The following is a 25165-nucleotide window of genomic DNA, read 5'->3' on the forward strand; positions in this document are numbered from 1 at the left end:
CTGGATGTGTTGCCGACAGAGGGATCCACATATTGGATAGATAAGAAGGAAAGCTATGCAAATGCTATTATGCTACACATACCTACCTTCAAGACCATTCAAACCAAATTTTCTTTCCACTAAAAATAAAAACTTTAACTTTTTGCCTCTCTCACAAATCATTCGTATTTTCTTAAAAACACAAATTAAAGTTTTAATTCCTAGATTTGTCATGACATGTATACGTAATTATTTTCAGTTCGGTGAGATATGTATTAGGATTTAGTAGTGTATGTAATTATTTTCGGTTGGGTGAGATGATAACAACTGAGGTGGGTCATGGCATGTGCCAACTAACGAGAGAAATGAGAATGAGAAGTGTGGTAGGGTTGAGATTTGGGGGACCATACAAGTTGAGTTTTTTGAAAGTGAAACACGCGGTAGACACGGATGAAAGTAGCAGTGAATTAAACCTTGCATACCTCTTTTCTTTTCTCTACTTTAGTGGACCCATTCTTATCAATCATGATTCACCAATATATCTCTATGACTTTCAGGACATTCGGATATGTTCTTTTTATTTCATTTTTTAAAGTTGTTCACAGCTACCTGTACAATTTTTGTTATTAAAAAATTATACATTAGGCTCAAATTTTGTTGAAGTATAAGGATTAGACAAGGGTGCTGGATATTCCCTGCTTTTAATTAGCTTTCATTTCACGTTTTAAGAATAAAGTATGAATGAACAACATGCTCACGAGTATTATTTTTTTAATGTTTTTTTTTCTCCTTGCAGTGATCCTTTTGATGTGGAATGAATTTTTCAGAATATATATTTTATATTTCGGAAAGTTTATTTTAAAATAATAGAGGTATGCAAGAACAAATACCCTTCGACAACTAAGATCACTAGTTTTTTGGTCGAGGTGGGCCAAATACGCTTTCAAAAGGCTGATGATTATTTAAAGCGAAAAGAAAAAGTGGAAGTAGTATGAAGAGCATGCTAAATTCTATTTTCTTTGGAATTGAATATGTGTAATAACTTCGTCCAACAGTAATGTATATGAAATAGGTACAAGATTTAAAATATACAAGGGCAAATCATCTGAAGTTGCAGCATCTTGCAGGACCTCTTGACAAGTTGTCCCACAGACAGAGCAATTGCCTGGGTGATTGATAATGTGCAGTGAAGTAGCCTTCCCTGCATCCGTACTGACAAAACTTCCAGTTGTGGGAATACTGAACTGCGGCCACCGTATTGTTGAATCTCCCAACCCACACTCCCATGCTTACATCCTCCATTTTAAAAAGCTGCCACCATAATCAAAACGTTTCATCAGTCAATAGAATGTTACTTTCTGCAAGTGGTTATAGAATGTTGGTTTTGGTAACAAACCCGCAGCCTCCTTTCCTTGTGTTGGGATATGATGAAAGTAACAATGTCTCTGGACAGTATGTATGCAGGGCCATTTGATTAATATATATTCAGCAAGATAAGAGAAAGGATGGTGTGTCGTTACTTTTTTTCTTTTTTGCATAAATTGAAAAAATTGTATAAACAAACAGAAAATGTACACACTTGCATGTTACCTACAAGTTTAACTAAATGTGACAACTATGATACCTCATATGTAACAGCCCATTTGCCATTTCTCATAGGGCGATGCAGGAGATTGAGATTGCCCATGTAAAGGGGCTTATTCCGGGGTACAGCTTCGATTTCTTTCAAGATAGTATCCACCCTGATGAAAGTGTCATCATCAACTTTCATGATATATGCAGTACTCACATTCTGAATCTGCATTGAAGAAAATTGTCTTATAAAACCGGAAACAACAGAAAAATGAGAGGGAGCTGTAAGAGTTGCACATTACGAGGGAGCTGATAGATATTAGCTGGACAAATGCAATTTACTCACCCCCCAATATCTGTAAATAGTAAAAGAAAAGCACGAAATCTGACTAAATTCACTCACCCCAAACTCACAGATAGCCATGGTTTTAAGCACAACAAGGTCGTAGCGGTCCATAAAGGGCAAAATGACAGTGTCACCTATTAACTTCCTTCCTTGGATTCTTCATGTTGATGTTTAAAAATTATAACAGGTAACAAAACACAGACAAATCAGCCATATCACATCAATAAGAAGAAGAATAGTGGAAAAAAAAAACACAGAAAGCCCTTGGTCAAAATGAAAAAAAATTGTTTACAAATTGCATTCTATTTCATAGCACTCCGAAATAACTACATTTATCTACATTTCTATATTTTTCTTTAGAAATTAGAATTATATTATAAATGACCAATACAGAGGTGGATTACAAATATAAAATAAGTGATTTGCACAACCAATAGTGATTCCCATGAACCAACCAATGTAGTTACTAAAAGTATAACCAACTAAAACAACAATCTCATGCAAATATAAACTATTTATATCAGCTATATTAAAAGATAAATATTGGAAAAATCGAACCTCTTGTAAACTTGAAATCAATAAGAGCTTCTTGGAGCACAAAAGTAGCTAAGGTGATAACTAGCTTTAGGTACCTAGTGATACACTGAACTCGCTGGGCTCCATTGCAAATTTGGATCACGAATTGAATGAATGTTCTATGATGCTAAATGTATGCAATGCCTTAGGAAACCTGATCCTAGAGCACTTCTCATCTTCTCTTCTTCTTTCCAAAATCAATTTCAGCAGCTTACAAGTGAGGTATGGCAACCATGTCTCAATTTATTTCAACAAGGATTAGCAAAAACTATAGCCAGACAACCAATAGATCACGACTGACCTTTGTTAAGTGAGAGTTTTATAAAAACCTGAAGATCCCTTCTATGTCACTGACTTCTCTGTTTATTTTAATTAAAGTTTCCAGGTGAATGGATCAGATCCTAGCTCTTGAAATTAAGAAATTTCCAATTAAAATAACTAGAGACTCCAAATTCTATTTGCCGAAGCTTTTGGGCCATCAAAGTGGAAGTTACCAGGTCCACTTGAAGGTCAGAAATATTTTATGTTGTCCCTTCAGGGTTTGAGTACATACTTTTACCCATAATTTCCACAAAATGACCCCGGAAGGTTGTTTTTCTCTTCTTCATGAAATTCTTACAGAAGTTCTAGTGTTCAACAACATTATTGGTATGATGTAGCACAATACTATTGTGATGTCTAAGACAGGGTATTTCCTTAATAAAAAAACCAAAAAATACTCATTTTGGAAGTGTTCCTCCAACTCAAATATCAGAACTCACCGTCTCTCTGAACGAAGGAAATTCAACCCCATAATAATCATAAGTGTCTCAAATATTACATTGAAGGTAAATTTATATTTTCTAAACCAAATATAGTAAAGTTAACTATATTCTGAGCAGGCATAAGATACTTCAAAATAGAATAAAAAACCCTGGTCACAATAAATTCTCCCAAATCATCAATGGTATCACGCATTTCTCCATGCTCGTACCAGATTAAAAGTAGATCATTTTCACGCCAAAAAAAGGCAGAGGCCATACCAATGCAACAAAGAATCGTACTATCACATCCGAAGACTTGATTGTAGCAGCTTGCATCCATGTTTTTCGAACTGCCATACGTTCTGCAAAGTGATTTGACGCAGAAAGAACTCCAATGAAAAGCCTAATAGCATGTTTAGGTAGAGCACCGGCTTTCCAGGTTTCTGACATTTCCAGTACTCTTTGAGGTGAGAAAATTGGATCTGAAGTAGGTAGAGAAGTGGCAAAAACTGAATGAACATCAAGGTCCCCTTTAACCACCAATCCTGTAGCATCTTCCAGTGTAAAACCCTAATGAGAAAGGGGAACGAAAAATCATCCTGGCAAAACTTGTAATCACAGAGCAGTATAGAATTCAGAAATTAATTTCAATTATCCGACTAGTTTAATACCTTCAGGCAAATGGTAAGTAAGAGAGACATCATCATCAGTATAAACTACAATGTAACCGTGGGTATGCCATAGACCAAGATTCTATCTAGATGCTCTATAGAATCCGTCATAAATGCAAGAGGATTCATATGAAATTGATATGTTTTTTTAATTCTGGTAGAATACTAAATATTACTATAACTATTTACGCTAGAATATTGTATTATCTAAATTAGCTGGTTACTTAAGGCCACGAGTTAGTTGCCAATAATTAGTCGGTAACATAGTTTCTGGTTAACTCCTAATTAGTTCCTTGATTACTCTAGTGACTGGTTGCAATCAGGCTACGCATAAAAGATCAATCATAAGTACAACATGTAATTCCCTCCTTAGGACAACTTTCCCTCAATAATTCCCTCCTTCAACCAACTACAACATGCAAAATAAAAGTAACATTAAGAAACTCATCCCCTTGAATAATGATTGTCATGTATTAATCACGCAATTTCACTGCATCAAGATCTTTAGTGGAACATAAGATGAAAACTTCTGTGGTGTCTTGATTAACTTACTGTGCGATATGGAAATGAAGTCATATGGCGACCCCCAACATTGATGTGGTATCCATCAACACCAGCACGTAAAGTAAGGACAAACATTCTACCCTCCGTAAACGGAAATGGCCAGGTCACTTCTGGCTTCTGCTTACGCCCTATAAATCGCTTTAACCGTGACGTTGTCTTGGACTCTTTCGAATCTAAAATGTCATTCAGCATCCATTTTTCACATCTCCTGTACCCATCAACTGCCAAGCATGACAAAAAATTTACTTATATATTAAATTAACACCCACAAAGAAGATAAAAAATTAGGCAGAAAAATAATAATTATGGAACTCTAAAATAATTATTTTAGAGTGAATGACATTCTATACAAATTATTACCCACTATATTATAAAATAATCAAACCATAAAGAACTATTTTCTGCATGCTTCCATACTGTCATTTATCAAATATTAATAAACAAAGATTACCCATATCACAAAAACTAGAGAAGTTGCATTAGTTTATTATACTTGCCTTTTGTTCACGGTGATAGTTGGGTTCTTGTGATGGAAAATGTCAGGGAGATTGAGCACACAAGAGTCTCATGAGCAAACGTTATAAGAGATCAAGACACCGTCTTTAACCCAAAACCTTAAGATTAGATTTGTGAGTCTTCTTTCTTATTGTTCATCTTGTTCTCTTCTATTCAGTGTGAGACTCAAGCTCACTCAGAATCCTAACAGTAATGATTTTACGTACTGATCATAGATAGTTGCCGAATAAGGATATATCCTAATAGCCAAAAGTCTTAACATCCTTTTATTCACGTCAACAAAATCTGCAAATGGAACCTTATGTATACAAAATGCTCATGCAACAAAAATCTTGCATCTAATTCGAAGTTCGTAAGTATTTGATAAATGTTAACCCAAAACAGCTTTTCAGCCAAAACCTCCAACAGCAGCATTTTGAATAAAGACTTTTCAGAACACAAAAGCACTAATCCAAACTTGCACTACTATATAAACCCTATAATTATGACAAGAATAATCATTACTTTTGCTGTGTTCCTTTTAATAGCATGCTACAAACAGCCAATAAGTGTTCTTTGGCTAACTATACAAGTAACAAGGCACTCCTTATTTTCATGCGCATTTGTCGTCATCATCTTCTTATTCCATCAGTTTCAAGATTACTAAACCTACTTACTTTGCTGTTTTCTTCCCATTCTACATAACGACAATGCAACTCCATCCTGCAACACTTTTTTTTCCCTACTTAACATACTCAAAGTGAACATGAAACATGACAAAATCATACCAAGCATTTCTTCAGTATCCTCAGATGGCGAACCATCGCATCTTTGAGATGTTCCCCAGTGCATTCGATAACAAGTATTATGCTCAATAACCGGTTGTTTGCTCCAATCCCCTCTTAACCTAGGATTCAGGTGAAGAATCTTAGGAGGATCTTCCCCTTCCACTGACCTTAGCCCTAGTAATTCAACCACAAACTGTGAAACCGAAACCAATACTAATCCATCACCTTTCCCCGTGGACCTCGACCTTGCTTGCACAGGAGCATACTCCATATGAGCGTGATGAGGTGTTCCTACCACAGTGACTGAAGAACCAGCAGCAAGACCACAAGGAATAAACATCAAGCCACCCCCCTTCAACAAATCTTCCCTGCTCATTGATATCCAAGAAGGACACAACTCGGTCTTTCTTTCAATTCTTTCTCCAGCCTCCTTATCATCAACCTGCTCCAATTCTTTCCAAGCCTTCAAGCCCAATGTCCAAGCCTCATCTGCCATTTTCTCTAAAACACAGTCACGTTGCTTCGCCGCAAGATTTCCCCGGTAATCCTACCATATCCCTTAGGAATATGCTTCACAGATTCTAGACCAAGATCTTCCTCTTTCGTTGGTTCCTCCTTTGGCCTCAAGGGAGCATCCTGGCTCCTATCATCCACTAACCTCCAATGAAATGCGTCTTTATAAACAGAACTAACAAAAGGCTGGCTCAAAGCTGCATCATCAGTGTCCCCAGTAGCATTCACCCTATCCAATCCAACTCCATTGTAACTCTCATCCCCACTCAACGATGAGACGACTTTCTCAAACTGTGAAAAGTTACACAATATATAAACCAAGTACAACACCCCAACAGCAACCAAAAAATGAGACAACCTAAACCTCCTTGAATTAGAGGTTTCGTTTTTCAATCTCTTCATCTTCAAATAATAATACAATCTAGTCTACAACAAGTCCCTCAAAACCCCGTGGCCCACAAACAAACTCAAAATGTGAAGGCAAACCCACCAATCCAAAGAAAGCAACGTGGCAACGTGTTGGAGAGTTGTTGGTGGGCTTTGAGGGAAAGATGAAAAGAATCAAACTTTCATGTAAATCAAATTAAAACAACCAATGCTGCAGTGATTCGATCGACTGCCATGGGACGCGCAGTCCTACATCATGCGGGAAGTAGCATCTGAAGAAACGTCATAAACAGAGTGGAAGCAGAGAGGTAGGTAGTTGAATGGAACTTTTGTATTAGAGGAAGGCATTCAAGGGGGGAATAATCAATTTTAATTTTTCAATGCTTGTGAAAAAAATAACTACGTAAAGAAAAATAATTCTATAGTGCTATTTACTTATAAAATATTTTAGGTATAATTTATTAATTTTTATAAATAACAGTTTAATGAGCTAATAATATTGCAGCTAACTTTCTATTTCTCCTCCATCGCCTTCTTCTGCATTTTTCACTGCTCCTTCGTCTTGGAGACAACCTCAGAGAAAGCTCTTGTTTGAAACTTCCTTATTGTCATGCAAAACAAGTGTAATATTCAAACCTGAAATGAATAGATTTAGATACATCAAATGTAATTTTGAACATTAGATTGAGACAAAAAAATCACATAATTTTATAAAGTTGTACTTTGATCTGAGTCAACATCTAATAGCTTCTCAAAATTATTTTTCAGGAAAAATTAACTTCGTAATATGTGAGTTTCGTTAAGGCTAAAATGTTGGAAACATATTATTTTCACTTATTTTATAGATAAATTTATATTATAAATAATTATTTTAATTTTAAAAAAATAAATTTAAAAGAAACTATCAAATAAAAAAAAAGTAGTTACATTTTAAAAAGGATCTATATAAACAAAAGATAAATCTCTATATATAAAATTGTGTAAATATATATTTTATTTTTTCTCTCTGAAAATTTAAATAGCCAAGTCAAACTTGGTCGCCACGCAATGAGAACTTAAGTATAAATACGACTTTTCTAAAGTTTCCAGACAAAGGAATAACTTTGGTTTTGGAATTTGGGAATTAGGGTTGTTTGCATTGTGAAGATGATCGAGGTGGTGTTGAACGATCGATTAGGAAAGAAGGTGCGCGTGAAGTGCAACGACGATGACACCATCGGCGATCTGAAGAAGCTTGTGGCGGCTCAGACGGGCACCAGAGCCGACAAGATCCGTATCCAGAAGTGGTACACCATCTACAAGGATCACATCACTCTGAAGGATTACGAGATTCATGACGGCATGGGTCTCGAACTCTACTACAACTAAACTCAAAGTATTTCAATTTTTCTTTTAATCCTTTTCAAGTTGGTATTAGGGTTTTATATTTTAGGGTTTTCAAGATTCGATTTCTCCCGTCCTTTGTTCTTCTGCAATTAAGCTGTTTTCTGATATGTCTGTAATTCTAATAATTCGACTTAGACAATAACATAGTGTATTTTCGTTTCTTTGTTTCAGGTGTGTTTATACGCATGATACTATGTATTGTGAATGGGATAAGCTCTAAATGTAATTCTGACTTCCTAAAGCCCCTTAGTTTGAATAATGTATATCCCTTACTATGGGTGATCGATGTATTGGAGCTCATGCAGTGTTTGCTTATGCCTTTTTGCTTTTTAATTCTATAATGTTAGAACACGTGAATCTACATTTACGAGTTCAATGTTATCTAAAATCACGTGTTTTTTTTTCTATAACTTGAAATGCCAAAGATTCAAATTGAAGATAGTAAGCCAATGCAGTTTTAAGTATTCTTTTTTCATAGTAATTATGTGGTAAGTTAAACTAAGGTTATAGCCCTACATAAGCAGTCTTTCATTCGACGTTTTACATATTCATCGTTTTTCGTATGGAGGTCAAATTAACATATTCATCAGACCTAATCTTCTAATCTTGTGACTGTTCGTGGATAGATGTTCTTTGAACTGTTGTTCTATTTTGGCATTTGAATTCACGAAATCTGCCATGTGGTTATTAATTGCTTAATTAATAAGTTAACTGATGTTTTTGAATGCCCCCAAAAGTTGATAGAGCATTTCCGAATGTTCAAAAGATTGTATGATTATTTCTTTTTGGAAAAGCTTAGGATTGCAGTTTGACAGTCATTGGCAAACACTCTATTTGCAATTAACAGTTCTTTGCCTATTATCTAGTACGCTCACGTCTCACTACAAATGGGTATAACATCCTTATTCTCAGTGTATACCTGTATGTACCCCAAGATCTGTCTTTTATTTGTAACCGGTGATTTTCAAATTCAGTCTGAATTCCTTAACCATTTAATATACTCTGCCTGATAGAGGTGTGAGAGGTCTTTCCCATTCAGAACTTATGAACTGTAATGTTTATATCTATCCAAACGCAGTCTGATGTTTTTATGACTCCTCTGTCTCGCATTGTTTTATAAAGATTCATCTTACGGGACATGGACCCTGTGTTCAATCAATCCCCTTATTCACCATTCCAGAATGAGTACATGCTGTTAACACTTGTCATTCCATGTCCTAGCATACCTCTTCAGAGCTTCATTAGGACGCAATCCTGACATGCCACGAGATAACATCAAGTCTTGGGGGCACAGCAATCCTGATATTCCACGATTTGCATCAAGTCTCGGGGCAGAGAGAATGGGAAGAATTGGGTTGATTGAGTTGGCGCATGGTTAGTTCGTGTGTACATGATAGCACTTGGCACATGATAGCACTTAACACTTGTCATTCCATCAAATATGTGCTTAAGTCTCATGTTTGTGTTCAGGATACCAGTGCTTGGACTAAAGAACATTTTCAGCAACATCTTATTTTATTATACGAGGAATTATAGAAATATACTTCCCGGTAACCAAACTGTTCGGTTTGCAGAGCGATTGATTAAAATAATAGATTTTCATTCTCACGCTTGTTTGAATTGCCGTTCCCAATCACTCACAGTACGTTCATTCTCTGATCAGTAAATGCGATACGTTCTTATCTTATAATATGAAAAGTACGTTTGAAAAGGGAACAAAACATGTTATTCATCTTCTCTATCGCAATTCTTAGTTTTTACGTGGAAAGGACTAAAATTGTTAGGTCAATACTAAATGTTAGATACAGATATTTTCATTATTTTTCTACTCCATACGCATGTGCATGTAGTTTTGTATTTACAGTGTCTATGCCATCTACCTATCTACCTAATCGACAAGCAACTTCTGCATGCTGCCGCATTCAAGTGGTCGTTAAACATGATCAGGCACAACCTTCTGGAGTAAATGGATATACACAGGTAGTATTTGCCATTAGTGAGCCAAGGGTTCTTCAAACAAGAAACTACTCCAGATAATCAACACAGGTTAGCTAAGGAATGAATAGGGTTAGTCACTTTGTTTATGGACAGAAAATATGGAAAATCAAGAGTCATTGTCAATGGCAAAAAAGGATGGACACCCCTAAGAGCCCCCATCGGAAAGTGCACCATAATCACCCTAGAGTTTCAAATCTGACAGGATCTCACCTTTGTATGTACCATACTAAGAAATAAATAGAGCTAAAACATTTGCTCTATACAACCATCTCAACTAAAATGATCAGACAAAAAGAAACAACAGAATGTTTGAGGATCTGCAACACCAAAAGTTGTGATGACCACAATTCCACCTGTCAGACACAGTAATGTAAGAAATGTGAGAATAGCACACCCTGAACTTCTCTACCAACATATTTGATTGTCAAGTTACAGACACAGAAAAAATAGAATGCAAGTCAGAAGGAAATAATCATCTGCTCTTACTTGTGCTATTGTGAAGTTCATTGAAATCTCTCAACCATTTCCATGATCTGGTTTTCCATTCGTAGTGGAAGTTGGTGTTTTCATATCACCGCTATTGCTACTCTCTGACTTTTTTCTAAAGCCAAATCTTTTTGGTAAAATACTCCAACTTTTCTTTGTCTTAGTCAACTTCTGGAGCTCGCTTCTGATGCTTGAGCATTCCTTCTCCAGTTCCAAAAGACGTTCCCTCAAGTTTTCATTTCCCTCTGCAGTGTCCCGTTGACAAAGATCGTCATTGGGGAGGACATTTCCACTGTGCTGATGTCCGTTCTCAAGATTGTCAGAAACAAAAAACCATCCAGATATAGATGTCCGGAGTCTAAGCTGTTCAAAAAACAGGACTTGAACAATTACTCGTAGAGGCAGTCTTTCATTTTGTGCTGCATGAGTGCTTGCTTCCAGCGAGAGCTTTTGACAGTTCATCAATCTACAGAGTTGCTCCCGTTCAGAATCTGTCAGCCATGGATGTATCTGTAATTGTCAGAGTTTTACATTAGAATGATCATATAATAATATTATTATATTACTCTTGCGAGGTCGTTCTCAGAAGTGAAGATTTCTAAAGCATATTGAGATAAAAACAAAACTACCATTTCATTGTTTAGATTTATGATTGAACTTTTAAAGAAAAAGTTGGTCCCATTCCATATCTCCAAATTGGAGGGAAGAACAAGAAAAGATATTGGATGAAATGGAATTTACTGCATTGCCTCATTGCTCCATCCATTCGATTCCATCACACTTTAAATAATCTAAAATATGAAACCTAGTAGTCTATTGTATGAGAGATTCACTCACCAAATAGACTTGTTAAACACTTTTTTTCTTGGTCATGAGTTTAATTTTATTTTCATTCTCAATATAACTGCGGATAAGGCAGTAAGATGTAGCTTTCAAATATCACTAATACTAATTTGGTTCATTCTTCCCCAATTTCAATTCTGCTTCAAAAGTTATCTACATACCAAAACATTTAGGTAAACCAGAAACATAACACAGGTTAGGATTGGTTATCAAAATTATCTAACCTTAAGGTATACATCTATTGCATGGTATACACCATCATCAAGTGGCCTAGCATAATCTGGAATTGCAATAGCAAGTGCCTGAAACTTAGCCAAACTCATATTAGTATCTGAAGCCACCTCAGCAAGATATCCATCAAGCAAATTTGCAACCATTGTCATAGGTGTCAATGCATCAGCTCCAGCCATCAATGCCCCCTGTTCAATTATACATGGAGAAGCTGCTACAGATGCAGGCTGGTATATAGACATAAAATGATCAAGGATCCTCTGGATGCAGTCTATATCATATAGTGTCTCCATTGAGTATCCCATATTTGGAATGAGAAGATCGACAAGTTCAGCCTGATCTAGTTGAGCTCCTACCCTTCTCTCCAAATTTTCTCTACATGATGGACTTGCACTCAATATCATGGCTGTGCGAAGCAGCCTAAGCAAATTCTTTGAGGATGTGACCCCTCTTTTATTAGGAATCAGCTCCACAATTTCTTCAAGTAGAGCCCTTTGGTCTGCTTCGGAAGTACTAGGAATGGTAGCATGGCCTTTATCGGTGAAGCTTGATTGCCTATTCATTAAGGGGAGAAACCTCCTAAGATAATATATGAGAGATGCAGCAACAACATCAGATTTCATTCCTTTTGCTTCAATTGCTATAATGAGTCGTTTATACAAGGGTAGGCTTAACAAAGACACATCATAAAACCACCAACCATCCCTTTGAGAAGATCTTGTATCAGTAGAAATTCCATTCAATAATGCACGGTTGTCTGCTTGATTTTGCTTGCAATTACGTGCAGCCACTGGCCAGCTGAATAAGTTCGGATCTGAACAAGCCTTCATAGCTAAGGAATCAATGCATCTTGAAACTATATGGAGGTCTTCCGCAAAGGGTTGCACTTCCTCACATGTTTCAAGGGCTTTTATGGAATCTCGCCAATTGCTGAAAATTTCATTGAGAAAAGTCTCAGTCTGTGAAACAAGATTTCCTTCACCATACTCTTCAGTCATTTGCAGGTACTCAGCTGCACATCTTAGGCTGACTACATTTAATGATGTGATTTCTATTTTTACACCGTAGCAGAAGCTGGTTATATCCTCAAATGTTGTTGCTCCTCCGGGAACATCATGAAGTTGCAAAACACAACTTGGTCCATCCTCATTAGAGGACTCTGCAATAAGTTTCTTCAGTAGGCCACTTCTAGAAAGCAATGGAAACTGCATCAAAATCACAAACACAAACGTAGAAACAAACTAAGGATCAACTTGAAAAGGCATTCAAAGTCATAGAAGTTGAAGAGACGGGGACAGATCAACTACACAACGCATGCAGCATATGAAAGAATACAACTTAGACGCAGATCTTTAGGAGCTTCTAGTGTTGTTCTCGTGTCAAAATTGAAGCTTCACCTTGGTAACTTATATTCATTTTTAATGCAAACCTAAAAGCACACGCATCTAAGTTGTCTAATGCTAAATAGGACCAAGCACCTTGTGGAGGAAAAACGAGATTTCGCCAACTTCAACGGTCACGTCACTTGGTAGTCCTGTCGTACACACCCTGAATGCAAAACAATATTAGTATAAATGATCCAAATCAGGAGAATTCAAAAACAAAGTGATGAAAAAACCGCCAAGGGACACAAGGTTACATTTTTATTTATGTGGGAACCTAACAATTATGAAATTAACAAAACGAAGGTTAATGGCAGAAGGAACCATTAAAGTATAGATTTTGAAAGAGATGAATGATCACCACGTTTGACCTTCCCGACGAAAAGGTTCAGACTTTGACCCCTGCTTCATGAATGCCATTATTATTCATATATCTAATTAATTATTTGGAATACGGATTGTTGTTTGAAGATTGATAATTGATATATGGAGGGTAGAGGAGGGTTCAAAGGAAGAAAAAAAAGAGAAAGATGGAAGTGACGATGCTCCACACACAAGAAGCCAGTAACTGAAGGAGCGACGAAAACGGTTAACGTAGCTATCTCCAAATTCCGCTTATGATGTTTCTCTCTCTCTCTCTCTCTCTCTCCTCTTTCATCCAATAATTTGTTAGCTTGCGTAGCGCGTGGGACAATATCATTTTCTGTGCGTGCAGGTACGTAGCTATGGATTTCATTCGATTATAAAAAAAAAATTGATATTCCATTTAAACTGATTTCAAAATAACATTTTAATTCAATTCATTCAATCTAATATTTTGCCATTTATATGTTTTGGTTATTTCTAGTAAACAATTTGGTATTTTTTGTTAAATAAGAATAAAGTTACAAAATAATAAATGAATTTTTCGATTCATGGAAAATATTTATTTATTAAAAAACTTACATTTTACAGTATTCTTCCACAACTTAAATTCACAAGTCAGATTGATTTCGAATTAATTAGCATACAAAATTTACAAACAATAAGTCACAAGTCAAATTGATTTAAAGTTTTTCACATACAAATAATAAATTTATCAATATTGGGATTATGTTTGATTTAGGAATACTCTAACATCTCACTTTAATAGATCATAGTTACTAAAATAGGATATCTCATCGTTAATAATCATAAATAAGTAGTTTGCTGTTTAGAGAAGTGTTATTAAAGTCATCCAAAATAATTCTAATAACATATGAGAGATGCATACAAATACAATTATATGAAATTTAAGATTTAAAACGTTGTCTACAAGATTTCTGAAAATATAATGTAAAAATATTAGTTCTAATATAATAAGTCTAGACGACAACTTCAATATTTTCTTTCAAATTTCTCATTTATTGACATAATTAAAAATATCATTACAAGAATCTTACACAAGTAACAAAGATTAAAGTAGTCAACAACATAAACTACTATAATCTTACACAAAAAATGTTCTAACTACATGTTTATGATTAAAGATTATAAAGGTCATAATGAAGAATCATATGTTTAGTATCTGTTGTCAAAAGTTTAGCTCGATCCAACAGTTAATGAAAAGATAATTTCATTTTTTTATATGACTTAGAAGAGAAAAACTCAACTCACCTAATGTGGGGATTATTTGCCGAACAAGATAACTTCTCTGCCAAAAATGATTTTGACAATCGTTGAGTGAATTGTTTGCTCACCCAACAAGTCTGCATGATGCAAAAATTCAAATTTTATAATTTGATAATGCCAAAAGAACCAAAAACTCATTGTAAACTTCATATAAGTTGGAAACCTCGTCAATTCCACAATACAACCTTAAATTTCATCAAATTTATCTCAACATATCTTTAAAATTTTCAAATTACATATATACTGAAACATCAAATTTATCCCAACACATCTATCACTCCAATGTTTGATAAATTTCTTGCTTCTCTAATATGTCCTAAAGTTTCCGCTACTTAAAATTTCTCTAGAATCACAAAAGGAGTTCAGATTATTGATTCAAATGTCTTATTGAACTCACAATAAAGAAGAGAACCAAAAAGATATCCAATAGCCATATATAAGAGAAGATAGAACGATTGCATGTGGAAGTGGACTGACTCAAAACAAAAGGATAAAAAAACTTAGCTTAAACTAAATTAAGAATGCGTGTAATAGAAAAGTTCTCCTTTTTAAGTTATGCAATAAACCATTGTCCAATGAGATGAGAAAGGTGTGAAGTGAGTGTGAAAAAATGTGATAAGAATTTTGGTGACGAAACAAAATGTAAGAATAAAGTGTTAATACTACTTTTCGTCGATAACAACAAATAAATGTGTAAGAGGAGTTTCTTTTAACTTGAAAAAAGTTTTACATATACCATACATAAAAATAAATATTTACTAGGTTTACAATTTTTGTTATTTATTAATAAACAATGTTATTTTGTAAGATATATATTCTCTCTTCCATTGTAAGGAATTTATTATAAAATTTACCTTAAGATAACATTTTTATTAATTAAAAACTTTTATAGATAATATTTTTATTATTTAGAAACTTTTAAAAGAGACTATCGTTTCGAATAGTTTTGTATTTTTAATCAAATGTTTCTTTGGTTGAAAGTAGATGGCACATGAAAACAATTAAGTCAATTTCTCTAATATTTAATGTAATATTATGTTTGAGATTCGAATTCAACTTTGCTTTAAAAAAATTAATTATGCTTTTTATTTCTGATTTTTTTTTTGGATTTAAACCTTTCACTTCAAATATTATTAATTACCCTTTTTACTTTTGAAATTTACGACTTTTAGTCTTTCGTTTTACGATTAATGATAAAAAAACTATCATATATCAGGTTAGTTTCATCGTTCTATTCTTTTTGTAATAGTAAAAAATTGATACTAAGTATGAAATTTAAATATAAAGAAGGATTAAACTATTATATTTACAAAAGTTGAATAACTAAATTGATCATTATGAAAGTCTAATAACCATTACAGAAATAAATAACAAATGTACAATAATTTAAAACAAAAAGAAAATGAAGCCTAATAAAATGATTTTATTTAATTGGGTTTTATTTTTTCTTACAAGTAATGAAGAATTTTATCCAGATGGAAGTAAACAGAGAAAATCGATAAAGAAGCACTGTTTCCCTCTCCATCGCTGCAACTCTATCTCTCGGTAACGGAGTAATCGTGAACGACGCCGTTTTGAATTTCGTCATCTACGCCTTAGGGCAACCCAGACTTCAGTGGGAGCTCATGGCTTCCATTCATTCTAATTTCATCCCCAATTTGTCCTTCAATCGCTTCCAGGTTTCCCTTCTAACTTCAACTTTTCGCCTTATCTGCATTTTACATTAACGCCATGAACAAAAAAGGAAATCCATTTCTTATATTACATGCCTTTGTTGGATGAGAAATTTGGCTAATTTAGTTTGTATTGTAATGATGGTTGAAAATTGAAACCAAACATTATAGGCACCACCATCAGCGTATCTTGTTGGTGCTGGTATTGTGCAACCTGGAGTTATTTTAAGCAATTATTGTAGAAGAAAGAGGTTTCCTTGCATAAAGTGCGAAAAGGAAGATGAGGAGCACATTAAGCATGTATCAGTGGAGCGGCCACCCTATAGCAGTTACTTTGACTCCACCTCCGGCGAGCTCGAGCCGGCCTCCGGCGCCCGAGCGAGTATTCCCAGTCAGGAGTATTGGCCTGAGGGAACTGCCAGTCGTGTGAGAGCTGCAAGGGCACCTGCTCCAACTGCTGAATCATCAACTTCTCCATCTTATGGAGCCAAGCCTGGAAGTAGGAGGAAGAACTACAAGGCATCTGTTCCTGCTGCTTCTTTTTCTTCTGAGCCCGTTGTTGAATTTACTGGTGATGGGTCTGGCTCTTCCGAGCTTTTGGTTGAGTCTTCTGAAGATTCTCAGGATCACTCGTCTGACTTTGTTGTTTATCAGTCTGAACCCGTGGAGGAAGAATTGAGTGAATATGAGTTCAATAAGAGAGTTGGCCTTCCTCATCCGTTTGTTGATCCAAAGGCTAAAAAGCCGATAGAGGGGGTGCTTCCCAATGAGGAGCTGTGGTGGAATTGGCAACAGCCGGAGAAAGAACAATGGTCCAGGTGGCAAAGGAGGAAACCTGATGTTGAAACGGTTAGTGTTCATTTTCGATTTTGCGCTTTATGATCGGAATTTATTCTGTCTGTTGATAAATTCACCACGGGCAATTTATGGATTAAAAGGTCATGTGAGCAGTTCATTTTTTCTGTTGGCAATACGGTTAACTGACTACAATGATTTGGGATGTAAAATCATTTTCTTGTAAGGTGCTCCCAGTCCCCGTGTGAGATACTTTTATTTTGTTAGATCATCCATGGTTATGTTCATCAAACAATAGGTCTAAAAGCCAGTCATATATGTTGAAGTCACAAATTCTGTTTTGTTTATTAAGTTTTACATATTGAACCTCAACTTCTCTTTCATTTTTCAGGTTTTCCTGAAAGCTATGGCAGAAACTGGTCAAATTAAGCTTCACGGCGAAGAACCGACATTAACAGAAACTGCCCTTTATCGAGCAAGGCGCGAAATTTATAAAGAAGAAAGGTATTGTTGACTAACAACATAATTCTGATAATCCTAGAAATAAAAATGGTATTCTTGTAGTGCATTCTAAATGTAAAACATATAACAGCTGCAAACAAAGTGATTAACTGGATAGGTTAAACACCGGTTGCTTGAAGATTGGAAAACATTCTGAAAGGACTGAGAAAATGCATGAGTAACCTTCACATGCTAAGAAGACTACTTGACATAAATCACATCATGAATTCACTTACTGTAAGGAGGGTAATTTGACAAAGTTCTTGCTGTCCTGGCCGAACATATATGCTGCTCCAAGTTTATCTAAGCCCCTACATTGTATGTACTTTATAATAAACTGAGTTAGAAATAAGTGGTACCAGTCAATATGCTTCATTCATTTAAAAGGTTCAAGTTTGAGTTCTGCTTCCTTGTTAAAACGGATGTAATAGGTGAACAACGGATTACAAGACTCATTAAATCTGTATCTTTTCAAAAGGAAAAGAAAATGCACTATGAGTTGTTTTTTTTAAAGCAAAAGTAAAGAGCACAGTTGAACGCAGGAAAAAATATTGAGAAAACCTACCTACTATGGCTGTGTTGGGTTTTAGTGTGCCTAAGCATAAGTGTCTGGGGTTGAATTTAATTTTTCATAATTGTAAATTCATACAGAAGAATTAATTTTAAAATTCAAAATCATTTTATCTTAAATTGGAATAAAAAGTATTCTCACTTCATTTTTTTTTTGCTTTCAAACCGGGAAAATGTCTAGTACAAAAGCTTCCTGTATTATTTTGTCTAGTCACATAATTTAATCAATTAAAGTACTCTTGATTTTTGCAGGCTTCAGGCTGAGCAAGAAAGACTGGAAAGAGACGGTCCAATTGCATACTATTCAGAATGGGTGAAAGCATGGAAAAGGGACACATCTCGCGAAGCTATTCAGAAACATTTTGAAGAGACTGGAGAAGATGAAAATACACAACTAATTGAAATGTTTAGCCACCAAACTGATCGAGAGTACCGCGTAATGATGGGGACTGATTATCGAATACAAAGGGATCCTTTGGCAATGCGAATGAGGGAAGATCAGATAAAGCAAAGTACTGACTTTAAAACTTAAATATTTATGTCATGGCTGTAACTTTTTAGTTTCTCAGTCATCTAATGTCACATGACCCATTCTTCTTATTTCTATGATTTTGAATTTGTTTCGCTTTAATTAGCTGCTAGTTAAAGAACCATTTAATGAACTTTTTTTCTCAGAAAAAAAAAAACGCTATGTATGCTTTTATCTGGACCAATTTTTAATGTATTTAAGAAATAAGAGAATAATTAACTGAAGTTATATCAGAAAGGAGAACTTTGACTTCCTTTTGTTATTATATCTGTTTACTGATCATCTGCTTTTATTCGAAAGCCTTTTATTCATTTTTTTTTCTATATCAATTTCACAATATATAACTGGGAGTTTTCAGCATCTTACATCTTGTTGTTGTCCTTGAAACTCCGGGCTTGCATTTATTTCCTGTTTACTTAATTAAAGGTCATCTACTTTTACCTCTAATAATTACTGTTAAACTATTCACCTGTTGTCTGTCGTCATCATGACATAATTTATGCATTGCCATCTTTTTATCTAACAATTTTGCTCGCTTTACTGATAATATTTGAATTCAGAATATTTGATTAAACAATATTTGTCTCGCAGTATGGGGCGGAGATCCAGTTTACCCGACTGTGAACTATATTCAAGATCCAAATGAAGTGATTGACTACAGGGGGCCAAATTTTCATGAACCAACACCAAATATGGTGGCTTATCTGAAGGAGGTTATTTACTCTAAGATCTTGTCCCTGTTTCTGATTACTCCTTCTTTTCGTTAAAATTGAAGTTGCAATAGTTAATCTCTTTAGATGAATATGAACATATATCTCCAGGGTGGTGTGCTAACAAAATTGGCATAAATTTTCACACCGTTTAAATTATGTGCTTGATACTACTTATACTGTCTCTTCAAAATGTGAGCTTCATATGATAATTTTTTGTTATTTTTATCCACGTCATAACTAGATTTTTACACACTATAATGTGATAGTTTTAACTCATAAGATATCTTGTCTTACTTTTCTTTCGAATTCTATAAAAAAAAAAGTAAGACAATTCTCCATGTTGGTTACGAGATGGAGTTGAATCTGTTACTGTTATATTCATTTCTGTTCTAATCCTTTCAATTTTACTGTTATTGTTACTTTATGAGGATAATCCACCAAAGCACTTGGCATACTGTTACAAGTGTCGCACTGTAGTCATTGGCCAAATTTTTCCCTCAAATATTTGATTTTTGTCTTATTTACTGATTGTCATTCATTTTCACAGTTACATGATGCCAACACCAACTTTTTAATAAAAATTGTGATTATTTTATTTATGCCACAATTTCTGAATTTCTATTGTTTATACGATCAGCATGGAAAACTCATTTCAAGGGAAGAATTTGAGAAGAATATGGCCGATGAAAAGACTGAACAAGTTGAGGTAAGGAAGCTACAAATTCAAATAAGAAAAATATCTTTATTCTTTTATTTTATTTATTAAAGTTGAGCTATAAAACGGGGAAGATCCATTTTAAATTACATATTTAATGAGTAAGTTTCCTCTTTATCACGGCAACCTATACTATGATCCTTATGTCTAATTTATAGCAGGTAGACATGACCTTTTCGAAAGTTCTCAAAAGTTATAAACGGATGTATAACTCATTGACAACAGAATTATTATGGAATAACTTTATGTGTTGGTTGGTTTTTTCACTTGAATTTCTTCCTTTACTCAGGATCAAGTATGAACCTCTTGTAACAATTACCTTCTGCTTTTCATCCTCCTCCATTTAATACTACCTTTGACCTGTCATTCTATTATATGGTCTGATACCCTTTGTTTTGTATTATGGCAGATGACGGACATGGATGAAGCTATGGCCAAAGCTGTTGACATTGGGGAAAATGATGTGAGCTTCTGTTCAGTCAGTTGTATAGGATTTCATTTATAGTAGTTGTCTTGTTAGTTTTATTCCAAAATGATTGGCTATAAGAAACATTTTCTCCCTTGTTTCTCTCTCTATCGACCAGGATGAAGAGGAGAGTGATGTTGAGGAGGTAGAGGAAGAGGGGGAAGAGAAGCTTAGTGATTATTGGAGTGTTTTGAAAAGTACTCCTGAGCTTCGCAAGTCAAAGGTACTGTTGTAAATCAAATATTTTCTAGTAGTCGTTTCTCTGCTGGTGTCATCTATTTTCTAGTTAAGTAATGAATCAAAGGCTTTCTGGTATCTCCTAGTATTGGGATGACAATCAAATAAGAAATCGTTGACATATTTTTGTAGTTCGCACGTTTCTTTCTTATCCGTAACATTGTTTAATGGACAAATCATCCCTTCCTCTCCTTGAATATGCAGCCAAAGCCAAAGAAAGATGGTCCTATGTCACTGGAAGAAGCTGTAGGCGATTCAGAAAACTTGACTGACTTCCTCATGGACTTTGAAGAAGAAGAATGACATGCATCCTTTGTTCCATGTCAAGTGGAGTATTGTGTTGCTTTGTAGACAGAACAGAAGGTTTGGTTGTTAGTCTTCCTTGTCGATTTCTATATTGTTAGAGTGGATGATGGCCAATGCGATTATAGTTAGAGTGAGATTCTGATTCAAGGGTTCTAGTTTTTGTTAAGCACTTGTTCCCTAGACATGTCTACATTAACAATTTTGATATCCCTCTTCATACGGAACTTAGTCGATAAATTAACTAGGGAGGTGACCAATCCAATATATTAAACATATTGGTGCATTTTGTAGTTTTGGTGCAAAATAGATATGTGAAGTCACATCTTCTTTCTCAAGTAGTTCATATTACGATGTCCTCCTTCATTGAGATTTACGACCTCCCTCAGAATTTGGCCCAAGGCATGTACATAGACTTTAGATTTGGTTGCATCAAAGTATATGGGTCCAGCACTTTTGTTTGATCCGTTTGATTATTTTTATTTAATCAGATGGCTATGGTTTATTTGAAAGAAATTATCACGTTGTAGGCTTTTACTTCCTGCACCTCAACAGTTTATTTTCTCACCTCTTCAAATTTTCAAAATAACCACCCTCCGTAAAGTGACCTGTAGAATACATGTTTGGAACGAGATTTCAGAACAATATTTCTAGAACAAAATTTTTGGAACGAGATTTTTGGTACAGAATTTTTGGAACGTGTGAAATGCATTCTGAAACAAGCTTTTAAAATAATCTTTCTGGAATGTATATAATAATATATTACGAGAAAAAAATTCGAAACACCTCTAAAATATATTTTAGAAAGAGCTACCTTTTTGGAATATATAAAGGAAAATGACACTTGAACAACCATTTTTGACAACATTTAGACACGCGCACACGTGTCAAAATCTGAGTGGTCCAGTTGGAAAAATTAAATGAAAATGGACCACTCAGATTTTGACACGTGTGCGCGTGTCTAAATGTTGTCAAAAATGGTTGTTCAAGTATCATTTTCCATATATAAAATGTGTTTAAGAAAGAGTGTCCCAAAACTAGTTCTGTTATGCGTTTTCTCTATTCTTCCTATACAGCAGCGGTGCGGTGGCGCAGCACTGACAGTGACAATGGTAGTGTGGTGCAGAGGTGGAAAATATTTGTCTTTTCCTGTTGTTATGGGGGTGCAGTTCGTAACTACGGGGCTGCAGAAAGCAATACCCAAAGTGGTAAAGTCTCATACAGTTATCGGGCCCAGTTAAGCTGTAATATTTCTGAGTATTTTCTTTTTCTTCATTCAATTAATTTTTGGGCAACTACCATTCCTTTTGAAATGAGCTTTCGAAATATAAAAAACCCATACCAAAAACCTTCCACAATAAATACGACATGTCCAAGACTGGATGCAAAAAAAAAAGTAGTCACATTTTCAGAGTTCTTTTGGGTAAATGATGTAGAACATTTTTTACCGTATCTAAACGTTATGTATTCAAATCCTTTTATTTTGAAAGGATAAGAACCCATAATGCAAAAATAACATTCTGGACTTTTTTTCTAAATGAAAGGAGTTATTCAGTGTGTGAAATAGCGGAATTCTGAGAATCCATCGATATGCTTTCCTTGTATCGGCAATTATATGTATGAAAAAATTGAAGTAGGAGAAGAATTCAAGAAAGTAATGATTAAAAAAATGAAAGATAAGTAATTAAATATCCTACTTTGAACAAAGGAAACTCGATGACTCTGACCTCAATTCCAGAGTTAGGTATTGGGTGCGTATCTTCACATTTGAAATCCCATCTGGAATTCAACTTCAATCGGAGCCATCTTCTTCTAAAACTGTTACTTGCTTGCTTAATTTCTCACTAAATTATTACTTTCATTAATTATTTAAAAAATTCAAAGCAATTATTATACTTCAAACATGGACAAATATATAAAGAAAAAAGCTATGCAACTTATTTGACTAATTTTTATAAATCGTACTATATATATTTTATATGCTTACGATGCAGTGTGTGTTGCGCGCGTGTATTTTGCTTTTCCATAGACTATTTTGGCTCTCTTGTGATAATTTGATGTTTGACTCAACCATGTGCTCCCATTGCGTTATACGAAGCACTATTCGCCACATTATAAAACTCGTCACCATCAACCAAATAATACAGACCAAAATGAACAATCACTGCAAAAAATAAAATAAAATAAACAATAATCCCTTTGATTTATTAGGAAGAATAAACACAGGTTTCTTTAATTTTGGATCTTAGTGAGTTGCAGAGCATATTTGAGTGAAATCTGGTGAAATTAAAAGGAAATCTAATAAAAAGGGCAGGTGTGTTGTTCTCTACCCCTAGATCACAATAATTTATTCTGTCTACCCTACACTATCCAAGGGATTCTTCTCCTAGATCTTAAAAGTGCCCTACAAATTAAGATATCATTCCTTCCAGTAATATTAAATCCCAGCGATTGAAAAATGTTAACAATATTATAATGAACTTTTATGGTCATAATTCTCTGCAGAATTAATACCATCATTGATGTCTAACATTTTCTAAACCAAGAAATGTGTTGAACCCACTTGCCTTGCTTGGAATGTGGTCCCATTAATAATAGACCCTTTCCTACTCAGAGCTTCATATTCAAATGCATCTTTGACACATTCTCATAACATCAAACCTTTCAATTCTATATCTTAAGGGATACTCCACAACACCTTTTTAATTCACCCTTCTACAATACCGATATCCTCGAATTAATACCATCAAATGTTTGACCACCCCATCTCAACCGCTCTACAATTTTTCTACTTTATTTTATTCCCAAAACATCCTTTGTAATATGTCATCTTTCACTCCCACATCATGCCATGCATGCTCATGTGGCTACATGTAGATATAGATGTGCATAAGAGAGACAAAAAGAGAGAGAAAAAATATATTAAGGGTCTAATGACAAGGAATTTTGGATTTGACTTGAAAGACAGAATGTTTATTGTAGGTGTTGTAGGTCCATTTTCACTAACCAAGATGATATAGAAATGATTAGGAAGTATGGTGTTGAGCAAACATGAATTTATTATTATAATTGGTATAATTAAAAGGAAAAACTGTTAATGGGTTTATTATGTTTGATGTGTGTCACCCAAAACATGGCCAAGAAAAAATCCAAATGGATGCTGCCTTGCTTTCTTGCTCTGCTCCCTCTGCTCCCTGCCTCCCAGTTACCTTTGAAATATGGCAATGAAAGAGAGTGAAAAACACAAACATTTGGTCAACATGTTTCATTCTCTCTCATCCTCTTCTTTCTCTTACGTTTCAAAATATGCCTAAACCAAACCCCTTTTCATTCATCACTTATAATCATGCTTAGTGCCACTCTTAACCTTTCTTTATCACTCATTAGTCGCATTCGTCTCATGCTACACACCTTAATCATTACCTGTGGGCTCCACTTCTAAATTATTCTCTTCCCTTTTTCTCTACCTTCTACTTTCATCTTCCCTCTAATCACTGCTTTTTAATTATCATAATTACCTTAACAATTTTTCTGATTCTTATGTTTCACCTTTATTTTCAAATTAATTAGGCGTCTGTGTTACTGTTAGTTACCTTCACTCCATCTCATCTTCAGCTTCAACATATATTTCACACAAAGGGCTATATATATATACATAAAATCACTAGAATCATAGAATAGTAATACTAATAATAATTCTTATTATTCATGTTTTTCTTTTCTAACTAAATTGTAGTACAATCTCAAAGTTCTCTGAATAAACAATATTTATATCTATATATTTACAAGAAATACATTACATGTAATGGCTAGGTTATAGAATTAATTTATTTTATTCAGTGAAATGAATTAATTTGAAGATTGTGATTATATAATAATTCATAAATTTTATAAGCATGTGAAATGGGACAGGTGTGTTGTTTTTGTTGTTTTGGGACTGTGATGTCTCTGATCCCTACAAGTCTCGTTCTCATACTTATTATACAGCAATTTTCTATAACTTCGAACTATATTAAAGAGATACTTGAGGGGGAATAAAAAGGAAGCAACGAT

The 25165-nt window shown here is 34.6% G+C and overlaps 3 protein-coding genes and 1 pseudogene across 4 annotated transcripts; 2 read left to right on the top strand and 2 right to left on the bottom strand.

Moving 5' to 3' along the window:
- Positions 1-548: 548 nt before the first annotated feature.
- Positions 549-7025, bottom strand: LOC124825951 (hydroxyproline O-galactosyltransferase GALT2-like; annotated as a pseudogene). Its single transcript, XR_015786660.1, has 7 exons — positions 5735-7025; positions 4440-4672; positions 3496-3786; positions 1955-2054; positions 1604-1777; positions 1376-1498; positions 549-1290 (listed from the first exon to the last, which is right to left on the bottom strand). The product of XR_015786660.1 is annotated as a hydroxyproline O-galactosyltransferase GALT2-like (transcript).
- A 685-nt stretch (positions 7026-7710) lies between these two features.
- LOC124825950 (ubiquitin-like protein 5) lies at positions 7711-8430 on the top strand. Its single transcript, XM_047298711.2, has 2 exons — positions 7711-8009; positions 8192-8430. The coding sequence occupies exon 1, from the start codon at positions 7781-7783 to the stop codon at positions 8000-8002; it is 222 nt and encodes a 73-aa protein (XP_047154667.1). The 5' UTR covers positions 7711-7780; the 3' UTR covers positions 8003-8009; positions 8192-8430.
- Positions 8431-10067: 1637 nt separating this feature from the next.
- On the bottom strand, positions 10068-13569 carry LOC124825949 (BTB/POZ domain-containing protein At5g03250-like). Its single transcript, XM_047298709.2, has 5 exons — positions 13322-13569; positions 13057-13126; positions 11572-12783; positions 10505-11014; positions 10068-10371 (listed from the first exon to the last, which is right to left on the bottom strand). The coding sequence occupies exons 1-4, from the start codon at positions 13378-13380 to the stop codon at positions 10535-10537; spliced, it is 1821 nt and encodes a 606-aa protein (XP_047154665.1). The 5' UTR covers positions 13381-13569; the 3' UTR covers positions 10068-10371; positions 10505-10534.
- A 2505-nt stretch (positions 13570-16074) lies between these two features.
- PTAC12 (plastid transcriptionally active 12) lies at positions 16075-21458 on the top strand. Its single transcript, XM_047298708.2, has 9 exons — positions 16075-16289; positions 16455-17132; positions 17470-17582; positions 18402-18661; positions 19270-19391; positions 20029-20097; positions 20516-20569; positions 20691-20795; positions 21014-21458. Exons 1-9 carry the CDS (start codon positions 16236-16238, stop codon positions 21110-21112), a joined length of 1554 nt encoding a protein of 517 aa, XP_047154664.1. The 5' UTR covers positions 16075-16235; the 3' UTR covers positions 21113-21458.
- The last annotated feature ends 3707 nt before the right edge of the window (positions 21459-25165 follow it).

This window comes from Vigna umbellata, chromosome 5 (assembly GCF_029865625.1).
Source record: "Vigna umbellata cultivar VRB3 chromosome 5, Vumbellata_1.0, whole genome shotgun sequence".
Taxonomy (NCBI): domain Eukaryota; kingdom Viridiplantae; phylum Streptophyta; class Magnoliopsida; order Fabales; family Fabaceae; genus Vigna; species Vigna umbellata.